The 26700-nt window shown below is 39.2% G+C and overlaps 1 protein-coding gene across 1 annotated transcript in view; it reads right to left on the minus strand.

Annotated features, from left to right (window-relative positions):
* TRPM5 (transient receptor potential cation channel subfamily M member 5) overlaps positions 1-26700 on the minus strand; it is a gene marked incomplete at its 3' end in the record, with an annotated part of 39338 nt that overhangs the window by 8126 nt on the left and 4512 nt on the right. The window contains exons 4-18 of the mRNA XM_082000680.1: positions 24621-24801; positions 22173-22237; positions 20164-20355; positions 18756-18858; positions 17839-17957; positions 16858-17199; positions 14509-14640; positions 13222-13345; positions 11064-11209; positions 10180-10292; positions 8689-8784; positions 6027-6285; positions 4630-4748; positions 3949-4081; positions 1345-1519 (exon numbers count right to left, since the gene is read on the minus strand). Of these exons, the coding sequence (XP_081856806.1) occupies positions 1345-1519; positions 3949-4081; positions 4630-4748; positions 6027-6285; positions 8689-8784; positions 10180-10292; positions 11064-11209; positions 13222-13345; positions 14509-14640; positions 16858-17199; positions 17839-17957; positions 18756-18858; positions 20164-20355; positions 22173-22237; positions 24621-24801 (2299 nt within the window). The remainder of the gene's footprint in view (positions 1-1344; positions 1520-3948; positions 4082-4629; positions 4749-6026; positions 6286-8688; positions 8785-10179; positions 10293-11063; positions 11210-13221; positions 13346-14508; positions 14641-16857; positions 17200-17838; positions 17958-18755; positions 18859-20163; positions 20356-22172; positions 22238-24620; positions 24802-26700) is intronic.

Consider the following 26700-nt stretch of genomic DNA (forward strand, 5'->3'; position numbering starts at 1 on the left):
ACTGCTTTCACCAAGTGTATTGCCTTATATTTATCTACACTGAATTTCATTTGATGATTTAGCACTCATGAGGGTCCTCTGCAACTCTTAGGTGTCAGCTTTAGTCTTTACTACACAGTAATGCAGTTTTGTCAGCAGATTTTGTCCCCCTTGTTACCAGTCTCCTTTTCCATGTGTTTCGTAAAAATGTTAAACAGAACAAGCCCCAGGACAAATGACACCGTTCTGGAAGTTGCCCATATAATTAATTGCTTTTTTCTCTGTCTTTGTATACCAGTTATTTATCCAGGTGAAGATACCCTTTGGAGTCTCAATGGAGAGAAACACACATTTCTAGGGAATGCTATATCTGACCTATTTCCAAATGAGATGAATCTTGTTCCAGAAATATTTGTTTCTCTCCAATTACTCTGATGGAAATAAGAGTGGCTGGTTATGCTGTCCCTGCTTACACCGTAGGCGTTTAAAGTTAAGTGAGATGAATCACACACATGCTCTCTTGTCTCATTCAGACTTTTTTGGCTTTTCTAAGACATATGCTTTTTCTTATTAAGCAGAGTGAACAGGAAGGAATGTTTACTGGTTTGTTTCTGTCTATGGGATTTTTTTGGTTCTGTCCATATTACCTCAAGTTTGAATCCTACTTCAATATTGCCACTGGCATTTAGCACTGTTATACTGGCTAAAAGCTGTGACATTACTTTAGCCTTCTTTGGGATGTGACCTATTCTGTATTTTACCTGCTTACCTATCAGAAATGTTGCCTCTGAACCTTTACGTCCAAGTATTTCCATGTCTTGTGATTATTTTTATGTTGTTTTGTTTGAAACGTTGCACTAGCTTTATTTACTAGCTTTATTTGATTTGGGCGGCTTTACTCCAGAGTAAATAAATGCTCTAGAGGAATATTTATTCTAAAACATAAGTGTTTGCTTATGAGCAGAGCTGTGCTGCTTTAACAGTGTCACGTTAAATTACTGCCAATATGTATGAAGATGCTATTATTTCAGTTTGCACAGGGTTATCTGTGTCTAGGTTAAACTGAACAGAAATGTATTGAAGTGAAAGAAGGTACGCCAGACTTTAAATCTGCAAATCCTTGTCTGAGTATTTCAGACAGCTTGTCTAAATAGGGCCAACACTTATGCTCTAATGTAATTCCACACTGCACATTACCTCTTTGCAAATACACTATTTATATCTTAGTAATGTGAAAGCTTTGGCCTGCAGGACAAAGACTTAAAAAAAACCCCAAAAAACCACAATGCTGGGAAGGAATTCCATGGTCTATCGGAAGTGTGCATTCAAAAATGGCCAAGTTAGGGGGTAAAGAAATTTCCTCACTGTCTATTTCATCCAGTGGAATCTGGCCAAATATCTGAAGGTAGGGACGATAAAGCACCCTTCTGAATATCCATTCCACTCGGCTGTCATCGGGATGAAGTAGTGCTTGAGTTGTTACACCGTAGGCGATGAGCCACACACTCAAGAAAAACAGAAAGAAGAAGACATCCTTCATCTAAAAAAGAGAGGGGGAGGGGAGAAAAGGAGGAGAGGTGACTGTAATAGCATACTCAAAGAACGGTAGTCTTCCTATATGAAAATGGCTCCAATAATTCTGTTTCTTTCCAAGCTTGTTTAGGTTAAAGGAGGTGGAATAGGGTACAGTTCCATGCACAGAATTCCTCTTTTGACCTTGCTGTTATCAGATTGTTCTTGGCCTGTAATCAGCATTTTTCTTTGACAGCTTGTTTAGATAAAGGCTTGTTTTAAATTAAAACATTGCTTTTCAGTCATCTAACATTTAAAAATGAAACACATTTTACCTTTTAAGTAAATCTCATTGTACCTTTTAAATGCAGATTTTCTGTGAGATCTCACAGTACCATCAACTGCTTTACTGTGAATTACAAGAGTTCTGCTGCAGCAGTGAATCCTGGTAACAGTCAGTGCTCATTGATGAATACTGAACCACTGATATAGCAGGCATTGAAGGCTGCAAGGATCAAGTAGCTTCTGTCTTGGGTTTTCAAGCTAAGTAATGTATCTGAGGGATTGTTTTCAGGACTTCCTGCTTTTAAGCATTGTGTTTCTCTACAGAAGCATAAGTAATTGAATCCTAGAACACTTACTTAAAAAAAAAAAAATCTATTATGTATTTCAAGTGCAATGATTTTTCCCTGGTGGAAGAGGAACACTTCATCCTCTTCCCGTCTAATCTGACAGAGTTCATTAGGGACTGTAGATTCATTTCAATTAGATTATTGGATTATGCATAGGCATTTCAGACCTCCCGGAGGTTACTTGAAGTTCTATTAAGAAACACAGTATCTAAGCCAGGCAAGACATAGTTGATGACTATTTTGTTTGTCACCGAACATGACTATTTCGGTTGTCACCGAACTATTTTGTTTTCTGGATGATTTAAAATTTAGCAATGCTGCAGGACTTTAATGGTGTCATAGTTAAGAGACAGCAGTGGCAAATCTGGAAATACTTTTTTCCAATCTGCAGTCTCTCTGTGAACAGGCATTGTTCTGGCATTGACCTGCCATTTTAGCAGCTACCAGACTTGTTTCAGCAATTCTGTAGCAAGGTTAAAAAGGAGAAAGACAATAAGAGACAATCTTGGATTCCTTCTCTGTTTAATTAAGGGAAATGATCTTGCTTGAACCCTCTTGATGAACCTTTCAAGCAGGTATTGTTTACTGAAGTAACTTTCACTGTTCTTTCATTTGATGTAAGGTTCAACATTGAACTACCAAAGCAAAGGCGTTGTGTTGGCTTGGATGGGGGGAAGATGAAAGGTCCCATTTTATGGTTTTGTCTAGGCTATTGTTTATGTTCTTATTTGCATGTTCTTAATCTGTGTGTTATCTCATATGACTTCAGATGCCAACATAGTAGACACATCACCATATTTGTTCAGGGCCCTGGTTTAGCTTGGTATGCAGCAAGGAAGGGTTAGGAGCTGTAGATCTTTTCTCTTACAGTAAAAGTCTGCTAATGCTGTAAGCTAGATAATGTTCAAGAACAAATATTTATTTGCCATTTACCCTTTTGCTACTCCAAGCAAATGTCATGCTAGAGTTCCAGTTATTGCATTTGTAGACAAATCCAAATACCTTGGTAGTTATGTTTATTCAATGTATAGGCTTGTTTAGACTGTGCGGCTTTTACCGAGCTCTGCTGTGAGTCACAAATCAAATATTTGTAGATTCTATAATAGCACTTACAATTAGATGAACTCCTATTAATCAGTTACCATGAACTAACTGGCCTAGAGGATTAACATGCCTAAATAAAGAGCTACTTCAACATACCAACGCATACCCAAGCACAGTAATTGTTGTCCTAATGTCTCATTTCCTTCAGGAGAGTGGTAATAAATAAAAATCTTTTATCAACATTTTCCAACATATGCTCACAAAGTACCAATATGTTTTCAGCCACAAAGTACAAGTAAGAGTAACTCCTGTGGGAAAGTTGCTACTATAGACTTTTTTTCACACTTCTTGCAAATAACATAATCTATTTCCCTGAGCAGAGCAGAGTCATTCAGTAAATGCCCTACCCTTCTGTAAATGGCCTGGTGTCTGTCTGAGGTCTTTGCTCTGAAAGCACACAGCTTATGAAGTAGGAGGCATAGCAGTAGTCAAAGACACCCTACTCTTAATTTGCCAGATCTGAGGATAAATGATTAAGCAAGGTACAAGGATTAGTAAATCGGAACCAACTTATTACACTACAGAGATCTTTGGAAGGATCTAGCTCAAACTTACTGCATCCAATACTCTTGATAAATAAGGGAATATATGCAAAATGACAAGCCTTAAAAACTTATTATAAAAATAAAGATAGATGATAAACTGATTTCCTTTGTAAAGAGAAGATTCCTCCATTTTTTAGAAAGCACAAGTATTTATCTGAGAGAAACTGCACACTTACCATTCTTTCCACAATTATTATCTTTGGTCCAAGTTGTTTGTGAATTGCAAAAATATGTATAAGTCTAAGTGTAAACACCATAAAATCAATGGCAAGTATTGTACGGCCAGCTTGAAAAGTCGAGTTCAGCATCCTGCAGAACACATGAAATGAAATATCAGATCTCAGCAAGTACTGCTGAGAAGTATTTTCTCAAATATTGCACTCAGTTTCTGGGCATAGCCTAGTTAGGAAAAGGCAAGTGCTTCAGGGCTGTGGCTGCATAAGCCTGTAAGAGGAATATAATGTAATGTCTGAACATTGATGAGAAATAGCCAAAAGATGGAGGGACACTGTATTCTCTGTCTTGGCTTCAATGACATTTATTTAAAAAAAAAAAGACAAAAAAAGAAAAAAAGATTTTATACATTGACTAAAAGTGTTTGCCAAAGCAAACAAACAAACAAAGCAGTCGTCTTCTATACATGTGTTTGAATATACCAATATGTCTTTTTGTGGTTTCTGGAGCAAATTCTATGATTCCACAGAATTTTAGAGGCCTTTTTTACAGAAACATGTCTCAAAGCTTGTAAAAGTAAATGTCATAGCCTGTCTTCACATGCACACAGGACTCTCTCTACCAGCTGACATACATAGCCCTTGCTACTGCTGCTGACCACATCACATGGAACAGATATATACCTGCAGATTACTCCAATTATGAAGAGGAAGATGGTCACCATATCACATTTATTCCAGTTATCCTCGACATACAGTTTAAATTTTTTCATTAAATTTGTGTCTTCATCTGTATAGAAACTCTGAAAAAGAGAAATAATCATCAGTATTGATTGTTTCCTGTTTCACTATTTCATTGTGAGTTTTAACATAATACTTGTTTCCTTTTTCATTGCAAAGAGCAAAAGCAAATTCCTAGCGTAATAGGGTAAAAAGCTTCAAAACATAAGCTCGGTTTACTGTCTTGAAACACAAAAGTTGGATGAAAAAGAAAAAAAAAATCTTTGTATTCTTGTGATATTAGCCTTAGGAATTTTTGAAGCCTGATTTAAGATTTTGTCAGCATTCAGGCTGTTAAACAATACAACAACATCCAGTCAAATGTCAGTTTCTAGGCATTGCTATCTAAACAGCATGAACAGATTTGGCATTTGTATATTGGAATTGTCATCAGTGCACATTTGATTATCTAGGCCAAGAGTTGGGTTTCTTAATTGGCTTTTAGCCTGGTACTCGTCATGTTTTACAGGTTTATAATGAAATGTTCTTTGATCCAAGTATTTTCCATGTCCTCCTCTGGTTATGACCTTGCTGCATAATTTAAAATAAATTGTAACAAGCTGGGATCCTTTTCACTGTCCCTATTGCTTAAATAATGAATACCTGTTTGTTCTTCCAGAGTAAATGTTTATAACTGCTTTTTCTTGTCTAAAGAGGACAGCTTTATGCACCCACAGTTGGCAACACACTAGCACCATTGTTCACCCATTATTTCATTTGTTGAGCTGAGGACATTCCAAAATGTAATTCCAAAAGAGTAATGGAGAAGTTTGGGGGTTTTTGTTTGTTTGTTTAAGAAAAGCAAGCCAAAAAGAGATCTGCTAATGTTTTGAGTTGAGAAGATTTTTAGGAAAAGCTCAAATAATACGAATTCATTTACTTGTTTTTTTAAACAGTCCCCAGCAGGGAAGATTCTTTTAAAAGGATGTAGAGTTGTCTGCTGTGTTTCCAGGTGTAGAATATAACTTCCAATTTACATTATTTGTGGTGGGAGGACTTAGTTCTGGGGAGTGAAATCAGAGAGATACTTTGCAAAGTGAAGGACACCTGAATTTTAGTAGCTCACTTGGCTATGGCTGGAGCAGGATGGAAAAACAGAAGTGGAGCTACAGCTTTATACGGTGGAGGAGAAAGAGAGGTGGAGTGTTTTGGATAAGGTGAGTTCTGTATTGCTGTTCTGTGCAAAACTACATCTGATACTTGAAATCTTTGCGCTTGTACAGTTACATAGGTTGTAAATCTATTCAAAATATTGCCTCAAGTTTAATTGTGTTATTGCTAAGATGTCATAGGTTACTGACCTGCCGGATTTCTTCCAAGACCAGCGTAAAAACCCAGAAGTAAAGTATAATTTCTTTAGCAGATGGACCCTCAGGTGGAGGTGGTTTAAAGTCCAGTAAAAGGACATAAGTAAATAGAAACAGAAAAGCAAAGTACATTATAACGTTCCCCATAAATACAGTTACAGGGGCACTCCAGAATTTTCTCCACCGAGTAAACATGAATGTTGCCCATGCTGTGCTTTCAGGAGGGTTCTGCTTTTCCGTTTTACCATTTCCTCTGCAAAACAAAAAGAATATAGACTTGGTGGTGGTTTCCTAAAGTTAGGTCATGGAAATAGGCTCAGTATTATTCTCTATAAAGCTTCTTGTAAGGTAGTAACAGGCAGATGCTGGGGATGGCAAGGAGGAAGGCTGTAGAAGTCAGAGCAATCCCATTACCTTAGCAGAAATACTTCAAGTCAAAAAGAAGGTTTTGAAAAACAAAGTTGCATCAGATTTAAATGCATAGTCTTGTTATTTCAGTTTTATTGTGTTAATCTGATTTGTAACTTCATCGTTTTCCTGGGTGTAGTACAAACACCGTACAAATACACAAGGAAAGGAGGAAGCGGGCTAATTGCTCTTCATCATCTTAGATAATAGGAATAAAAAGCAAATGGCCAATGTAGTTTGCGAGTCAGTTCTTAATTATTTTGTTTTTAAAAATTTCTTGCAGTGTTTGCATGCAGAAGTTCTTGTTGTTGCTATGACTTTAAATAATTCCTCTTTTTGACCCAGTCTCAAAAGTGATGGATCATACTAAGCATGTGTTTCTTGATTATTCTTGCTGAAGTCTGAGAACTACTGAAGGAATACTTTTTATGCAACTGTAAGCACTGGCATCTTGCCCTTTACAATTAAGTTAAATTGCAGAAAAAGTAATACAGAAGCCTTTTGGCAAAAAAAAAAAATGACCTCATAAATTATTTATTAAGGTAGTCTTTGACTATTGTAGAATTATGGAAGTATTTTGGTAACTGAAGGGAAATTTGACCTGTACATCTACAGTTGTTCTTGCTGTGTTTTGGAACATGAAGTGCTATCTATTGGCAATGGAAATTATCCTGTGCAGAAAATGCAAGTTCCCTGTATTTGATAGTAATCTGATCTTAGTGCAAGGTTTTGTTTCCACATAAATTGCTCTCCTGTGTGAGCTAGGAATGTTATTGAATCTTTAATTTTGTGATTCTGACTCTGAGAGGTGTGATTTCTGATGAAGGATGTGCACACTAGGGTATGTTTTGAATTTCACCTCACAAAAAATAAACAATGACTCTTCACTGGTTCTTAATTTCTCCTGACATTCTTGCTAATTATTAAATAAATTTGTTATAAGGAAGAGCTTCTCCTCACAGCTAGTCTTTTCTGTGCCTAATTCTGTACTACCTCTCAATTTATGACATTGTAAGATACTTTCCCATGGTAATAGGCTAATATCATAAACAGATAATTTCAGCTTTACTGTAAGATGCTGAAATAGATCTGGGAGGGAGAGAGCCTCTTTGTTAAAATAAATTGCTAAGATAATAGCAATTGGTATGCACAATGTAATGACCAAACCATGCTTCACTCAGGATATGGAAGTGTTTTATGACATTGCTTACAAATAGCTCCCAAGAAGCAGATGCTTTTACACCTATTTTATAGGTTAGGGGGGTAGATAGAACAACTAATTATTTTCTCCAATATACTGCCAGTTAAATGCCAGAGGTAAAAGTAGAACCTAATATCTCAGACTTGGTCCAGCACTTCATACTACAGATGATGCTTCCTCGCTACTGTTGTTCACATATTACTGAAGTTCTCTTTAAATCATTGAAAAGCACATGCTTATTACAAGTGGATATTTAGTGCTATTTAGCCATTAAGAGGACTTAATGGCTCAAAGACTCAAAAGTCTTCCTATCCTGACTGAAGTCCTTGTAGCCTCCCAGGTTTTGGTGACAAGTGTGTGGCAGAGGTATAGGGTGGAATTCAGAAGTTCTGAATCACAAATCTATGAATGACCATGAGCAACTGGACAAAAATCTTCGTGCTCTGTTACCATTTGTGTAATGCTCCCTCTAACTCATAAGTTTGTTGCTGTACTTCAGGTTCCTTAGGGCCCATCATTTAAAATATAAATGAAGAGCGCTAGTATGATGGGAAGCTGACAATATAAAATTCCTAGATCCTGATATTTGCAGGTACTTCTGTTGCTGCCTTTGTAGGAAAGTACGTAGTGATGCACTCAAATAACATAAAGTTTTGCTGAGAACCTTCTCTTTGCTAAGCTCAGTAATCTGATAGGAACTTAGTTCCTAAATCCAATGTATATCAGCCATCAGGAGCTGAAGGGAATCTCAGGAAATGCTTTGTGAGTCCCCAGCTATTAAGCAGATTCCTTGTTCTGTAGAAATTGTCTGCTCAGAACAAGTAAAGTTGTATCTCCTTAAAACAGTGATATATCCCTGTTTATTTTCTGTATTCCCCCTAGAGAGCAACAGCAGTAATCAGAGGGCATGGCACCTTCTGAGGAGTAATGACTTTCTTGGTCCGTCAGCTGCTCCTTAGATCATTAGCTGGTCACTAATCCACCAGAAGCATCTGGTTCTTCGATTGTTGTCACAAAAGTTATATTAACTAATGGTTTTAAACTTACCTATCTTCTTCCTTGGGAAAAAACAGAGTCTTCTCTGTATCTAAACTGTCCAGCTCTCTAAATGGCTCTGGCTCATTCTTTGATTGTTTTTCTTCACTGTAAGGAAATAAACTCATTAGTTGAAAGATGTTTGTTAGAAATTTTTCATTAATAAATTGGCATTCATGGCTGAACTGCTAGTATGTACTTATCTTGGACTTCCTCCACTGAGAAGCTATCAAATAATGTGTAATCCTTACCTCTGCAATTTCTGTTTATTCTTAAGGAAAAGGCTGAAGTCACCCACAAGATTCAGAGAAGTGATAATTGGCATGCTTCACAAAAATGGAGCAAGATGCTCTGTTTCCTCAAATTACTTAGGAATTGGGCAGAAATGAAGCCCTCAGTCCTAGAAGACAATGCCCCAATGCTCCATTCCTGCTTATTCCTAGTAGTAAATAAGAGAGGAAATGCCAGAAGCGGTAGGGAACTTGGTGTCAACTCTTGCATTTCCAGGGAAAGGAGGCAAAAAATGTCCTCAACAGAACAAACTTGGAAAGGCTTACTTTGATTATGAATCATAATTTAAACCTTTCCATGAAGACTTTGCCAAAATTTCACATTAAATTACTCAAATTTGTGAATCTGGCAGCCACTATGACAAGAAGGTAATCTTTAGTGGTATGGGCAGAAGTCTTAAGTCAGCAGTACCAAACAAGTTTTCCTCTTGCTTTTTAAGTAGTTTAACAGTTAAGAAACATATATTTCATAATAGCATGTCATTCCATAGTGCCAATTCTGATGATTTGTATATGATTCTCACAATATGAGGAGGTTTCCTTAAAATTTCAGTTCCTGGATTCTTATGACTGCCTGAGCAACTTGGCTGCTTTTTTTTTTTTTTTTTAAAGAAAGGCTAAGATTCTAGCCATCTTCACTGTGACAGAAAGCTGAAAACTACAAACTCCAAAGCTATGCCTGCATAAGACTAACAAAGAGATCTCGTAAGACATTGAATTTGAAAATCTTAATTGATTTCATGTCAGTCCTATGTTTTTAAAGCTTGATTTATGGCTATTGAGGCTTGTGGCTGATAATACTACTTTGTGATCACTGTTTTTCTAGATAAGATACTGAGGTTTTAACCAGGCATCTCCAAATCTAGAAATAGATGGTGCTATACCTGGAGATATTCTACACGTCACTGTGTAGACTCTGGAGCTGACAGAATTCCAACAGGTTTTTCTGTGGACTGGGCAAAATAGAAGTGACCTCTGTGAAACTGTGGCATCAATCTTCTAAGTATTAGATTATGCACTAGCACAGGACACAGAAATCACTCAGTCTCATAGAAAACTTGTTTGGTTAATAGTGGTGCAGTCCTTCTGTTGACACTATGAGGTGATATTACTATTTTTATCACTTAGGTGAGAAATTTTGAGTCTGGATATCTTTTATGGTTCATTTTTCATCCCTTCCTTATCTGTTGTACCCAAATAGTTATGTTGGTACCTGAATGCGATTAGATTTGTGTAGATTAGGAAAGGACACCAGAATCCACAGATTAACTTTAGGATCTGTGTGCTTGTAGACATGTCTCCCCACCATATTTTTGTCAGGAAGGCCTGAAAGTCAAGAAAACAAGAGGTGGCTTTAACATCTCAAAAACATACATGCAGATTAAGTGCACCTATCTTCTGTGGCTCTTAAGACAGTGAATGCTCTGAAAACCTAAAGAGCAGGCACACCTTCAGAGCAAACAGGTGCTCGTGCGTCCTTCTGCAGATATCATTAAACATGCGAAGAGTTATGAAGAGGACAGTGGAAAGAACAGCAAGTCAAGTGGAATTAAGCAACATCTGTAGTACTAAGAAAGTGCAAGTCAGGCACAGGGAGCTAAAAGCACCATCACTCTTAATTAAACTTTGTGTGTGGAGAGAATTCAGGTTATGAGGGCAAAGCTGAATAGTAATTTGACTTAACTTTTATCAGTGAGGTCTTCCTTGAATCTGAACAAGGAGTTACCTCACATCTTGGAGCAGCTTTATTATGCTTCAGGCAGATTTAAAGTGCTTTCCTGATGCTTCTCTGTGAGCAAGGAAGGAATAAAAAGCACAGGATGGAATAAGGGCTAAACCTTCTCAGCACACTGGTTTGTGGGCTTAATTGGATGAAAGGGAGGGGAAAGGGGGAACTGTTGCTTTGTCAAGGATGCGGTATAACATCCTCTTTGCATGGTGCTAGGGAGAGGGAAGAGTGCCCTCTCCAAAGAATGCCTCTTAGAGGAATACATTTCATAGGGTTGTTCGGTTGCTGTGCTATCCTCTTCTGTGTCCAACATCATGCTTAAAGGCCCTGGGGGTACAGGTGGTGAGGGAAGGGTCTGTAAAACTTACCTGGACACCATCATGCGCAAAAAAAGACTTTGCATCTGCTTCTGTAGCCAGCTGAAGGCAGGTGGTTTTGCTCCAGTACTGATTTTTCCTCACCAACAGAGCAAATGCTCTCTCCTCACTGTTGTGGTAGCATTCACTAAACAGTTCTGCCAAATGAAGGAAACATAGACAAACAGATCTTGTAATTTAAAAGAAAAAATGTAAAATTAATATCAGGTAAGAGTGATGCATGTAGGATGCAGCATGGTGGCAGCAAAGCCTGAGCGCTGCCAGTTGCTCCTTGCATGAGAGAGTTCTGCAAGGCTGAAGTAGTTGAAAAGAGCCTGAGCGCGCTAAGAGGAGGTGGGAGAGAGAGAAGAATTATGCTGGACGCAGGAATAACTCACTGGCTTTATGCATGCGTTCCCATGTGTTGGGGCAGAGGGCAGATCAAGCAGATTTGCATTGGTGGGAAAAAAACCTAAAAACCTGTAATTTAAAAATTCCCAATATTTGCAGAAAGGTATGGAGTAAATCTCTCAGTACCTCCCTCTCACCTCTTTGTATCTGCATGCTCCCTTCTCAGCCTGGGGCTTCTAACACTTTCATTTTTTTTTCTATTGTTGTTTGAGCTGAGGAGAAATTTTTCTTTCTCAGTTCTTCTACAGACAGCATAAGAAACTTATTGGAAACATGTCAGTACTTGTTATAGTCACTCATCTGTACCTGCCTCATGTGGAACTTTAGGCAATGTCAAGCAAAACTGTATCTCTTGGGTGATCCTCTTACCCTTTGAAGGATGGGTTGCCAAGCTGCCCCCACTCATCTCAATAGACTAAACAAAAGCAGCAGCTCAGCTTTGGCTTGTAGCCAACAAATCCTTGGTTTTAAGACATAGCTATTTGCCATAAAATAGTATTAGACTTGGTAGAGTGTTGTGGTGTCGTTCTGTTTCCAGAGAAGCTGGTCCTGGAGCTGGAACTAGAATAAACAGTCCAAAAAGTCAAGGTTTTCTCATTAGACAAGATTTGACTTCTTGTGTCTGTTTCATTCTGCTGATTTACTTGATCTTCTCAGTACCTTTCCTAGGCCAGCCTACACTTTATTGTTGTTACATTGTGAGGGATGGGGAAAGGATCAATCTCACTTAAAGTAAGCTGATATACCGACTTCTTTTGCAGTTGATGTGGTATTTATCGTTCTTGAGGAATGTTCACTTGATATTGACAGTGTCATCCAGGCCAGAAATTAAAATTGAGGATCTGATCTAATACTTACCAAAGCCAAGGAGCAGACTTCTGTGTATTGGATTAGGCCCTCTAATTCCATGTCTAAATTACTGGAGCCCTGTGATTATATGAGAGCCTGACTTTTGTAAATAATCATGGCCCTGTGAGAAGAGGGGGAAAATGTGATCTGTGTATAAATGATGTAGCAATGTCTGCATCAGCCTTCAACTGCTTGATGTACTAGCTCTAAGGGGAGAGAAAAGAGCCTCTGCATTTCCACGTGTGGCGTACTTTAAAGCCCTCTGTTCACAGCAGGAAGCCGGGATCTGCAGAGGAGCTTGTGTGCAGGCATCTGTTCTTAAACCAGGCAAAGGGGAGACGGCCTGGTATTCCGGCATTGCAGATGCCCGAATGCTTTCTGCTGCAGGGAGGGGCGGCTTCTCTGCTGTGAAGCCAGTCTGAGCCTCGCTCACAGTTTGCAGTGCAGTTAGCCCTCTTCTGGGTGAGGTAATCTCAAATTATTTTTAGCAGCAATTACAAACCTTAAAACTTGTTGCTCTAGTGGCCCTTACAGAGCAAGCTTGATACTGCAGGAAAACTAGGCTGCTGTGAGCCTGGAAGTGTTTTGGTTATTCTATCTTGCCCACTGCTGTAACACACCTCGTACTAAGATCAGCTAAAATACCAACATGCAGCAGGAGAGTAATTTCTTCCATGCGTCCCAGGGGCCAGTCTTGGAACACTGATTTTTTCCAAAATTATTGTTTTTAAGTCCTCCTCCTGTGGTATCTGAATGTTTGGGACTGCCTGTGCTGCAGGGCTCTTAAATTATTCACGACAGTTGACCTTTTACAACTGAAGCGGTATTTTTTTTTTTCTTCACTTGCTTGCCTTCCAATGGCAGTCACTTCGTAAGTTTTTGATGCTGTTAAAAAGGCGCTATTACTTACCAACAGCGAGCTGCTCATACTTGGCCTCTTTCATTATACGTGCTACTTCGGTCTCCGTCTCCAGGCGGCACATCTCTTTAAGGATCTTGCAGGCTGCCAGAGCTGAAGCTACACCCTCCTGACCCTGTAGAATTGAAAGGGGTGTTGCTGTTACCATACACTGGATGGCATTTCTGAACTGGGAGACTTCACTAAGCAACATGTCTAACAAAAAAAACCCAAACATCACGCGTATCTCCCCTTTGAAGAATCTTCCCTCAAATACAGACTTGAAAGTCCAATATGTCAACTTGAAATGATGGTTTTGGTGATATTTGAGAATTGAAAACCACATATTGGTAGTTCTTGCACCTTATAAGGCTGGGGACTTCTGGGTTTGCTTGACCTTAGAGGGGCCTGATTTGGGGTAGCAGCCAAAGACTGAAAGGAGAAAATGCGTTATGGAAATAGAGCAAAACAGTCTGACAGTGCCAGGATACCTCAAACATGTCTGTGCTGAGACTCTGCTAAGGACGTACGGGAAAGGAGGGAGTGCGGCCGGCAGCGGCAGAGCAGCGGCACACAGCAGAGGAACATGCCGCCTGGCAGTAGGGCTCCTCAAACCCAGGGCCCGGCGAGGGGCAGCCGTGCCCGCCCGCAGACGCGCCCGCTGGCTGAAGAGCTGTGCTGCGGTTCGTCCCTCCCCGGGACACCCCCTGCGCCAGGCGCAGCCGCCTGGGAGCGCAGCGATGGAGCCCGACAGCTGTGTCAGGCTCCGGGTGCGGAGGGATGCGGTGGCATCGCGCTCCAGATGCACAAGACAGGGCCTCGGTTGTGGAGGGTTGTAAAACAGGAGCCAATTCTGCCAGCTTGAAGCTCGGCCTTTGAGCGTGCTTGCTGCCGTTCGCTACACATACGGCACGTAAGCTGAGGAGGCTGGATTGCAGAGTCATCCCTCTGATCGAGCTAGAACCCAAACAATTGACCTCCTGCGGGAAGGAACAAAACCTGAGGCCGAGAGTGGCGAGTCAGCAGCAATGAGGAAGAGGAGGGCCGCCTCCGCCGCTCGTTAATCAGCGTGCGTCAGGCAGCGCGGATTTACAGCTGCTGCTGCTCAGCCCGCCTTCTCTGCCAGGCCCTCTGGCCCTTGCTGGCGTGAGCCACGCGGAGAAGAAAGGTCCTATAAATGCCACATCTCGTATTTTAGAAACAAACCTGTCACCTGAGCTGCAAGGCTGAGCAAAGAACATCTCATATATTTGAAATATGCCAGTATTTCACCTGCAGCCGCTACAGCTCAAAGCTTACCATAGCCCAGAAATAGTTTGCCATCTTGTGCCGGTTTTGAAGTACTGCCCATACAAACAAATCCCTCCAAGGATTTTCGCTTTTCTGGTTCATATCCAGGGATTCTGGTAATCGCTTTGTATTCATTTTATCCTGAAATACAGTTTGTAGAAATTAAAACCTGCTTTGCAGTCTCATTCCATGCAAATAACATGGTCTAAGCTGCTCTTGGCTTTGACAGCTACTTCATATTCTTTCGATTTTTCTTTTTCTTTTCTGTAGGACTGAGAGGTAATTAGTTTATTCTGTACTGAATCAAAAGACCCTTGTGTTCCCAGTATAACTCAATATGTGTGAGAATGTTCCAGATGAAACCGTGACTCCATTGAAGTCGATGGTAAAGCTCTCACTGACTTTATTAAGACCAGGGTTTCACTGCTGGTGTGTAATATCATACAAGACAAACCTGTGATTAACTAATCTGAGCTTGCCTTCAGTTATATTGGATTCTGCTCAACTGCCACAGAGGACACGGTTTCAGAGAAAAGGGAACAAAAGGCATTTTATTTCAACAGAAATAAATCTTGCCCAGGCCCTGTACAGGACAAGAATAGAGTATGTCAATGCCCTCATTTTAAGTCTTCCCTTTGAGAAACCTCTCCCTCATGCAGGGATTATTTTAAGTAGAACACTGCTTCTTCCTTTAGCTTTTGATTAATAAAAACTCTCCAGAGGAAGTATGGCAACTTAGGTCAAGTTCTGAGTTTCAAGTGTATTTAAAAACTGCCTTTATATATATTGTGTTAATTAGAAGCAGCAGCCAGAGTGGATTTTTTTTTTTAATAAAACAAGTGCTTGTAAGGATATGGTTTTTTAATCACTTAAACTATAGGATTTTGTTCAAATTTATTATAATGGCATATTTTTGGAGTGTTGGTGGTTTTTTTCTTTAGATTGTAATGAGCTATTTGATCAACTGAATTGCATTGAAAACCTTGCAGGAGACAAAGATATCCAAAAGTCTCATCAGTCTTTGTAACCACTAGTTCCTAACTTGAAATAAGACACACAATTTAGCAGCCAGTGACACTGGTATCCCAGTACAGTGATGCTTCTTCTGTTGCCAATGATAATGAGATTGAGCCACTGGTGGCAGCCATGGGAAGAAGCTTTTAAAAGCAAAAAACTAGTAAGCAGTGTGTTCTGGTATCTGAATTGGGCCTTATTTACAGTACTTGGCTTTACCTCACTTGCTGCCAAATCCCACGAAGGTAAGTGAAGTTTTGGGGGGTAAATTTTTTTCTGTAAAATTTGCAAGTCTGGAGTCTGCTGAATGACTTCAAAGGTATTGCCCGAAATTGTCTGTCCTTGTGAATAAAGAAATCCTGACTAGATTCAAACTTAGCTTTTTATACTGCTAATTAATTTAGCTAGGCTTTATCACAGCAAAAATGATTGAAGCTCTTGAGTGAGAATTTTTTTTTTTTTAATTTATTTTTTAGTTTAAACTGTTTAAAGATGAAAATAGAACTCGGCAAATATCAAAACATTTAATTGCTTAGTTTGTCTAACCTCTGATTTTAATGAAATTTCTTATACCTCTCTGTTTTGAAATCATGTGTCCAAACTTATTTCCAGTGCTTTTGCAAGAACTTGGTACTTCTGAGTTTTAACGTTAAATACACTGTCAAAATGCAAAAATGATGATATATCTATTGCACAATTGCGGACAGTGCACTATAGACATTCCCCAATGGTACCCATCACATGTTATCCTTGTCGTGTGTTGGCCAGGGTGCTTGCCAGGACCACCTCACAATCTACTCCTACACAGTGTAAATCTGGGAATAGTTTTACGTATGAAGATTACCATTTTCAGACCTGGGATTGAAAACAGCCATCACCTGCTTGTCTGTCTTCTAGAAAATACTGTCTTTCAAGTGCTTCCGCTTGAAATTCTGTATGAAAAATGCAGACTGCTATTTTTATGTCTAATTACTCCTTAATAAACGTAAATATATCTCTTCATATTGCCCATATATCGCTCATTGAATCTGTTCATACACATGTGAGGTATCTTAGCACTAGTTCAAGGTACAGTAAAACCTTGCATAAAACCCTACATGCAGAGGGGGAGAAAGAAGAATCACAACCGGCCTTAGAAATTCCTTTCTTTTCCTTTTTAATTTTGAAATTAATAAGATCAAACCATTTTAGCTATAATAATAATGTGCTGAAAAAAGGAATGGGAAACTAAAGTGACTGTTTCTCTCATCTTCCCTGCCCCACTCCCAAAGGCTAGACCTAGTTAAAATTTTTCAAATTCTAAATTGGAGGGGAGCTGGGCTGTGGTGGAAAGTTGTAACTCACACATTTCTTCTTGCCTCGATGTGTGACGTCTTGATAGAAACCTTTGCAGGCATCATGGAGAAAATCCTTGAGAACTCTAGAGACCTCACTAAGAGTGAAGAGTGGACAGATCTCCTTATGCTGTTGACCAGTGAGCCCTGACAAGGTCAGCTTGCTTTCCTCATGTTTCTTCCGTAGAAGCTCATAGAGAAGACATTTCTGAGAAATGGAACAGTAGAGTCTCTGCAGACGACTGTATGTCAGGAATTCGGATATGTTAGCCCCATTGTCAATAAATAACTTTACAAATTCTGGTTTGTCATTGACCAAAGCATCCATCATCACTTCTTCCAGGTCACAGGACTAGATTGATGAAGGGATGGGAAAAAAAAAAAAAAAAGAAATTTTTGGGGGTTAATCATGGATGGATGAGGAGGGAGATAAAATGTGCGTGTCCTCACGGTAAAGCTTGTCTTCCACCAGGTCAACAGTGGGTACAATGAGAAAGAGGGGTAGAACTCTCTTCATTTCTCTGTGACAAAATGTCTGTGTAAGCATTAGTGTTAAAACATCAACACAAATAGCATGCTGTAGGAGTTGTGGTGATGTTAAGTACCCACTGCACTGGGTATTCATACAGCAGTTGGAAACAGTGACATTCTGCCTATCATCTTCTAATGGTAATATCTGCATGCTGCTTTTGCTTTGTAAGCTCATGTTTGTTTGCTTTAAAGGCCTGTTTCCCGGGAAAGGGGAAAGATTCTTTCCCCCAAAGAGCTCAAGAAAGAGACCGTGACCACTGAATTATTCCTCTGTCTTTATCCATTATCATATAGGGGACCAGAAGGACAAACAGCCTAAGGAAGAATACGACCACTGCCCAGTCTGTCAGTGGAGAATGCAGGTAGTGTTAAAAACTGAAGCCTTCTATCAGGATGTTCCGGTGTCCTGTACACATTGGATTATACACAAATTGTCCTCTAAGACAATAAAACCTGGTACCTTCCACTCCACGTCACCATTGAATATTTCACTTTTAGCTATGTCCACTCTATTCCAGGCCACTGCCAGCTTCAGTTCATCCAGATATTCCTGAGCCTCCTGACTGTGACTTTTACAGGCTGGCAAAAATAAGAAATGCAAATAAACTCAGTATATTACACTTGTTATGTTTAATTTAATATAGTATTGGTAACTTGATTAGCAATACAAGCTCTCCTTCAGCTATGATGGATTTTTGGGTTGCTTAACCAGGAACCCTTCACAGTATTTTTTTTCTTAACTTAAGAAATACTAATATTTAAAAAACAGTAATTTTTGCTAACTGAATTCTCTACTAAAACATTAAGTTTAAACGTCTGTAGGATTTTAAGAGACCCTGGCTTGCAGAAGGAGAGGGGGACAGGACTGGCTATTGTTTTTTGTCTTGTTTCAGTTTGCACATTGGGAATAGAATGTCTCTCTTTTTCTCCCACGCTAAATTTAGGCTAACACAAACAATTACATTAACACAAACTGAAATGGGTGGCAGAGGAAGTAATGTCTTCTTTCAGAAGATTTCTTATAGGAGAAATGGGTTGTTCCTGGAACTAAGGCAGTTCAGGTCTACTTGCATTTTTTGGTTTGGTGGGGGTTTTTTAATGGCTTGTAATTGGAATAACAGCTGCAGTGTATTTCAGTTCTTCTATAACTTCTACTTAACTTTATATAGTACTATACGATAGCATGAGATTAAAGCAAGGTTACAAGAGCTATGGTAACTGCCACAGTTAATTTGTCAATAAGCAAGCAGAACTGCATCAGAAATGAAATCTGATCCAACAGTCAACTGAACTTGCTGTAGACAAGAATGAAATAAGTTTATGGCATAGGAAGAAGTCAAGACAAGTATGATACTGTGCTGTGTTTATTGTTCTTACCTTTTACTAAAGCTTTTAAAATGACTGTGTCTAGTTCTTCTGAGCCATCTTGCTCAAAGTTGTGCAGAGTTAGAAGATGTTGGTGTGAAATAATGTTCTGAATCTATTGGGAGTTGAAACAAAAATAATTTTACCTATTGTCCTACTGCTATGTATTAATGCATACATAATCACACATACGGTATTTCCCAAAAACTTATGTTCTAGCTGTAAAGCTGAGGTTTGGCAAGAAGAAAAACATTATTATTTTCCCATATATAAATAAGTCTTAAGGAAAGGAGGGAGTTACTGCCTTTCCCAAAATCACCTAGCAGGATAGGAGGAACAGAAGTTGGCTATCCTGAGAACCGAAGCAGTGCTTTAATTAAAAGATTCTTCCTTAACTCACATTCTTATTTGACTCGGAGTCATGCTGTGGCCAGCATACCACTGGTTTTGTTTTACCTTTTCCTGCTTTGACATTTAAGTTTTGCTCTCAGAGTTTTTTATTTAAAAGCATAGTTTCTAAATCTTCTTTGAGTAAAAGTCATCAAATATTGATATATACAGTACTCTTTCCTTCTGCTTCTCTATTTATTGAGTTTTCTTTCTCGAAGTGCAGCTGCACTGAGACTTTGTGAGCATCTTGCAATATTGCTTCTAGATGCCCTTCCATTCCCCTTGTGTTAGTGATCTGGCAAAGTTCTCCCTAATGGAATTAATATATGGAACTGTTAAAGTTAAGGATTACAGCAGGGACTGCAAAGAATAAGTAGTGGGTCAGGTTGAGTGGACTTCGTTTATCTAAGGCACACAGATCTTCAATCTTAACATAAAGACAATGTCAAATTATTTTTTTGTTTCTTAAACACTTGTGCATAGTGGTTTAAGTCCAGCAAGTGCACCTCAAGACAAAAAGGAAAATCTGTAAAACTGTTTTGTCTTTCTTTGTTAAGGACACACATAACTGACAATAGATAGGACAATTTCTAAATACCCTTCATTCTTTTTAATTTATTCATGCTTAACCACAATTAGGTTTCCATTTAACAGCTGTAGATCATGAATTAGGTCTCTTCTCTGACAGCTGCACAAGCTGCACAGCTGTGGAGTACAAATAATGCTTCATGTCCTCCAGAAGAACTGTGGGGTTCTTGGGTGCTGGCTGTTACTTGAGGAAATAATTGAGGAAGGACAGAGCCTTAAGTGTTCAGCTGAATCACTAGGACAAAGTAGTTTGTATGATCAACTGAGCACTTGAATTTAATGCTAGAGAGGTATTCTATGACACTAGTGCCAGACCACTTCAACACTCAAAACTTCTGGGTAGCTTCTTGTCAAACCTGTACTGAATGGACTGCCAAAGTTAGAAATGGTAGGAGAGAGCTTGTGAACATGATGCATGCAACTATCAAACATTGGAGCTCACTGTTGCTGTCCATTGGAGAACGTCCTTCCACAAGAAGCTTTCTGAAGGGAATTTTTCCTTAAATTGCTTTTCAACAGCTTCTGGTGTGATAAGCTGCGGGTCATTCATGAATGCAGCTAGGATGTCAGCTGTACCTCCAGACCCTGCTAAGATAAGCCAGGGAGCAGAATTGTCCAAACCACTGCAAATTCTCTGTAATTTAAAAAGTACATTTTTAGAATTCATATATGGAAAGAAAAATGTTATTCAGATGAAGGATTTCTTGCAAACTAGGACTAAATGTGTACCTAAACTAGACTCACTATGGAGTCAGTCCAGACTCCTCTAAGTTACTAGGATTTTCCTGATTCTGTAGCAGGTCGTCCATGTATAGGCCCCTGACTATACCTTTCATGACACATCTGCTGAGTAGCTAAGCAACCTGATTTGGACAAACAATGCATAAACCTTCTTCATGCCTGACTTTTTTTGTTTCCCCCTGCAGTTTGTGTTTCAGCATAGTCAAGTGCAAGAGGACCACTATACAGAAATTCTAGGCAGGCACTAACCCTGGCAATACGTTCTGAAAATCAGGAATTTGCCTGTGGGTATACAACATTGGGCCAAAGGAAAAAGCCACTGAAGCATAGCAACTACAAGAGTAAAAGGTGGATAATTCTATTGCTTGTGTGATTAGAATGAGTTGGGCAGGTTGTTGAGAGAGGAAAGCAGAGGCCATGGCATCATAATTGCAGTAATGACTATTTGCTTCCAATGTATTTCTTACTCTGGAGTTATGCAAGAAGCTAATGAGACTCCAAGAATCTAACTATTAATTTGCTTGTTGCCTAGGGTGGGGTGTGGATTTTTTCAGTTTAATTTGTTTTGTTTTTTAACAACTGTTGTAGTCCTTGGTGCATATTACTCAATTTGTATTTAAGAAAATTATATTCTAAAAAAGCGCAGTATCCATTCCCAGCGCATGTAAATTTAGGGCAGCTCCAGTCAGTCACCTTTGGTTTCCAAGTCACTTTGTTCTCTAAAACTTTTAAAAGAGGACTTATAAGTAGTGATATGTGATTTTTCAAGATACAGAAAACACTGCCATATTTATCTTCTAGAAGGAAAGCTCAAGAGGTGACAAAAGCCTAGTGTTTTAGTCCAGCTGACAGAGATATGACAAGATACAGAGACTGGAAACTGAAAACATGACTAGAAATGAGTCATTATTCTGGAAGAGGTTATCAGCTTGTGTGGCAGAGTATCATCACTCAGAAACTTTAAATTATGGTTAAACGTCTCTCTCAAGGTACTGTAAAGTATTCTTTTTCATCTGAGAGTATTATTTTTATAAAATGCTGTGTGGACGCACCGGCTGCTGCAAAGTAGCAAAATAAAATACCAGTAAAAGTACACTAGAAATCAAAGAGTATCTCCTAGTTAACAGATTCTTTATGTTGTAGAGCTATTCAGGAAAAAAATCAAAATTGATCCTTCACTGAAGAAGATATGGCATTGTTAACAGACAATTCTCCAGCCTTCTATCCCAGAATGTATTTTTGCTCAGTGGAACTAGGACACTGTAGTTTTACATGGCATGTCGAGCAAACCTGGCCTTGTACTTCCTCTGATCTCTGTGACAGAGGCAGTTGTCTCACAGTTGCTGGACAGCACTGAATGATTAATGTGTTTTTGTATGTCACCTCAAGTAATAGGACAGTATTTCTATTTAGCTAGATTTGGAGCTGGCTTCTGTGGGTTTGTTTTGGTTTTGGATTCCTTCTTCCCACTGTATGAGCTGGCAATGGAAGCTTTAATGATCAGCTGGCACCTATTCAAAAGGAAATATTTCTCTCAAACAAATACTGGCAAATTTAATATTAACAGAATTCAGTTCTTAATGGTGTATAGATATGAATTTTGACTTTATGCAAAGTGGCAATACATGTGTTTGTTATTCAGCCAAATTTTCCATTAATTACTTAGCACCAGTTAATTTATTTTTTTTAAAGTTGCAAACGGCTTCTTACCTCAAGTGTGCCTGGTCCTCCATTTACCAGTAAGCAAAGCACAGGGATCTCAATGCTACCTGTTCCTGAGAAATAGATGGTTTAATTTTCAAAAAGTTAACAGCTTTCACAAAACTATTGTGCTTCAGCTGGCCCCTTGAGAAGACTTCTCCTGTTACGTGCTGTTTTGGTACCTACTAGAACGTCAGCCTGTGGAATGCAGGCAATCGCAGAAGCAAGTGGCAAGGGAAGAGAATAACACTGTGACGTAGCAGATAGGGTCCTAGTGTAAGATTCAGGACGAAGGCACCTTTGCCTCACACATCCTGCATGGTCCCTGGCAAGCAGTCCAGTCTGTTCTTACCTCAGTACACCTCAGCTGCAAAATATGGATATTGGTACTTCTGTATGTCATAGAACTTACCTTAAGTTATTTATTTACTGCAAGGTGATCAGATAATGCAATGGAGCTGCATTAGGATGCAAGACAAGACTTTTAGGTTTTCAGAGAGGCAGCTACCATTATTTATATTAAGATACAGTTACGCAGGTGTTATGCATGTGCAGGAAGGTGTAGTGGAATCCAGGAGAAAAACCTGATAAAAGGAAGATTTAAGAATACCAAGAGGCTGACTATGTAGACCAGGTAGGGTGAGATGAGCCAGATACGAGTTCATAGGAATGATATACCCTTTGTTACTATGCATAAACCAAGCCTTAAAATTTCATTTAGCAAAGTCTAATGTGGTGATTATTAATAACATAATCTCGTACATTTAAAAGAAATGCTACTGAAATACTTAACTTATGTCATGACAGCAGGGGAAGAAAAGGTGTAGGCATCCCTGTCCTTAGCCATCCTCCCACAGGGGCCCACTTAATTCTAGTTGGTTTATACTGTAAATGCTGAACTCTGTGATCCAAAGGTGACTACAGATTGGCCTAAAAGAGCTCCATCAAAACAGTAGCATCATGAGATGAATGCCTCTTTCAGTTGGAAGATAAAAGGCATTTGGTTCAAACAGGTTTTTGACATTTTGCTTTGTAGGTCTCCCACAGCGTGTACAGATTGCCACTTATTGCTTGTTGGATCTGTTGTGGGATAACTATAGAGATAAGGTAGAACCGAGCTGTAGCCAAGACATGACTGGCAAGTAACTTCATTTGTTTCAGTGAATGGCATAGCATTGTTATACCTCTATAAGGTGATGTTCTAGTTTGAAGAGTGACCTCTGTGACTATAATTACCTCAAGATATGTTTATGGCTTCAAATATTCTTTATTTACCATAGTTTAGATAAAATTTAGCTAGAGGAGGGGTGGGGATTGTCACTTTAATTGCAAAGAATATTTAGCATATCAAAAACCTCCTCTGAAAGATTTCTAGTTTGTTGGTTTTTTTAATAGGGAAATTCTACATGACCTTAAAGTGTTTTACTTGAGTAAAGTCACATAGCTTTGCTCAGCTTGAATATAAATGAACTTAAATGAACAACATTGGCTTTGTTTATAGGAGATATCGCTGAATTCGATACGTTCCAGTGAAATATTTGTCAAATGAATCAGCATTTTTTGACAGAAAATTGTTCCACTAAGATTTTTTCAATCAAGTTTGGCTTGCAAGCAGAAAGAGGCTACTTTCTACTCTCAGCACTGCAACCTCAGCCTACCATTACAGTCCACCTGTGGTCTTTCCTATCTGAGTCACCAGATAAGCATTCTTCAGGCGCGTTCATGCTCTTGAGTACATCTGTGCAACCATACTATGGGCTATGTAATTGAATATTCCATTGATGCATACAAATGTGAATAAGGGCGCTCTCCCTTCTGTTTCAGCTGTGCTAGCACTACAGGTGTTAGGGAAACAAAGGAAAGGTAAAAGTAATTGTACAACTGAATTCTTTCCACAACTAGCAGTAGGAGGCCTGCCCAATACTCATTTCTCATTATAAACAAATGTCACATAGATTTAGATAACCATTAGATGCTATGTTGTTTACCCAGGTAAGATTTTATCCTGAAATAACTATGGCTTAAAATATTTCAGAGAGCTTTGGAACAAGTATTTTCTTCCAGTGTGGGAGCAGTTCAAGAACCTGTGTGTGAGAGGGGATAAAAGTATACAACAATGAACACCCATCTCCTGAAGCGACTGGCTAAAGCACTTAAAGCTGGATTTATTTTCCACTTGTGTTTTAAGGCAATTTGAACTATGCTTTGATCAGCTTTGAGCTATGTTTAAGGACATGCAATAAAAGTCAGGATTTTTGGTTCAAAGAGCAGCTTTCTCAACTTCAGAAGTCACCTTAGTTCTGCCTCTTATATAATGACAAATGTGTTTACTTGATCTTGCGTATGTAGATGATTGCCCAATTTGAGACTTGGACTTGCCTTTGATAAGGCCGGGGCCCACTATCACTGTAACATCAGTATTATTCAAGTTAGCATGCCTATATAGAGGCTACTTACCACCATACCCGGTACGCTGCTCTGAAATATGCTTTTCCAAGGTGAGACGTAGTTTAGTGGTTCCATCTGGCTCATCTGGTGTTATGTGATCCACCAAAATAAAATGGGAATGGTTGTGGTCCAGGGAATACAGTGGGCTTTGGATATTATCATCTGATTGGTAGTGTACAAGACTCTCATTCTAGAGAAAGGAGGAGAGATATTAGTGCCCTCTACAAAAAAAGTCCATGATTTTATATGCTTCATCTACATTTTTGCAGTGTCTGCACCATGACATAGCACACCACTTTTGAGACACTTGAATAGACTCTTTGAAAAGGGTAGAGAAAGAGAATGTTTCCCTTCTGAAAGGTGCCAGACTTGACAGGACTGAAAGCTGAAGTCCATGAATCTTCCCTCCTGGGCTCTGCAAAAAATACAGTGACATCACAGTCATCATTTCTGGAATGTAGGCATTCATTCAGAGGTTTTGGAAATGTTTGTTGGACAAGTGGAAAGGGGCCATGAGACTTGATAATTGTGGATGGAGCTGTAATGTCTCGGAGGGCTAAAGTCTCAGCTGGTATAAACAGGGGCAAACCTACTCATTTCGGTAGTGTTTTGTTCATGTTTAGCCCCAAGTTAGCCTGCTATATGTCTCTATCAGTTTAAATGTGGCTTTATTTAATTGACAGGGTTATATGAGGTCTAATGGTTATTCTCAGTTTGGAAATTGCATTCTAAAACAGTGAGTGACAGGCAGACATTTAGAAAGTGCAATCTTATCTTTTATTTTGGGTGAAGGATGTTGTATCTTGAAATAATTTATTAATTAATTTTTGCATAAAATCACTGTCTGGGTAAAACAGAACCCCTGCTAGCCCTTTGTTCTAAGGATTGCACTACATATGGTCTTCTACCCACACACTTTTTCAAGCTCCCCTTACTTCCTTAATAAATCTTGCTTCCCCACTGTTGCACGTCCACTTTGACATATCACTCTTAGCTGCAAGCCAGGCTGTAAATGCCTGGTTATTCTTTTTTTTCATCTTCATAATCATTGTCCTATTGCAAGTAAGACAGATTAAAGCAATTGTTTAAAATGTGCATTTCCTTTTATCATGCCTCTTTCCTGCAGCCTTTGAGCAGAACAAAACTCAGACTGTCAGCTTGGCTGTTGTGCCTGTGTATTGCATTTTCCTCCCACTAATTTTGTGGACACAGACAGGTCTTAAAGCCTTTTGAGACAGCAGTGTAACCATGCAAGTAACCTAGTTGTCATTAAGGTATGGCAGTGAGATTTATCGTCTGTTTTTTAAGAGCCAGATCTTATGTAGAGCCTTTCTTAATCTCAGCTTTTGGCAGTGCCTGCTAGGAAGAGCAAGTGCCCAGTTGAATCCTGGGAGAAGTCCAACCTAGGAGTCATCCAGGTTCTTCTCCACAGCCAAGGCTAAGGCTGATGTTGGAGAGGTGGTGAACATATCACCAGGAGCTCACAGCAGCACTATTAAGGCATAAAAACATTAAGTAACCCCAGAGGACAAGCTCCTTCATGCTGCAGGTAGAAGAGTTAAGCACACTGCATAGCATGCCCCTAAGTGGCTTTCTGAAATGAAGCTGTATACAGCCAAACTGGAGAAGAGAAACCTCCTTCAAAGCAAGGTGAAAAGGCTATAGTCAGGCATGTTCCTATGACTTCTTTCCCTGTCAGCAGCTCTGGAAAGATTAGGAACATCAGAGGCTGTTCCAGGAAAAAAAATCAGTAAATTTGCATGTCCTTTAAAAATAACAACTGCTGCAATTTCCTTTTACCTCCTTTTCTTTGTCTCTCATTTGTTGGGGAAAGCTGCTTGACACAATTAATTTGCCTTCAAATTTTGTTTTGACAGAGGGTGTGCCTATATTCTGCTGCCATGTAACATTAAGCCTGCTCACCAAAGATCTGGCCTTTGATTAGGAGCTGGACACAGAACAACCAATTGAAAAAGGCTCTTGGGGATTTTTCTATTTATTCTCTGAAAATGTGGAAGTGATCTTTCAGTGATGTTTAAAGCATACCATTAACACGGAAGAGGTGGGAGGGATCCACTGATTTCAAGGC

This window comes from Phaethon aethereus (genome assembly GCF_964289735.1).
Source record: "Phaethon aethereus genome assembly, chromosome: 5".
In the NCBI taxonomy this organism is placed as follows: domain Eukaryota; kingdom Metazoa; phylum Chordata; class Aves; order Phaethontiformes; family Phaethontidae; genus Phaethon; species Phaethon aethereus.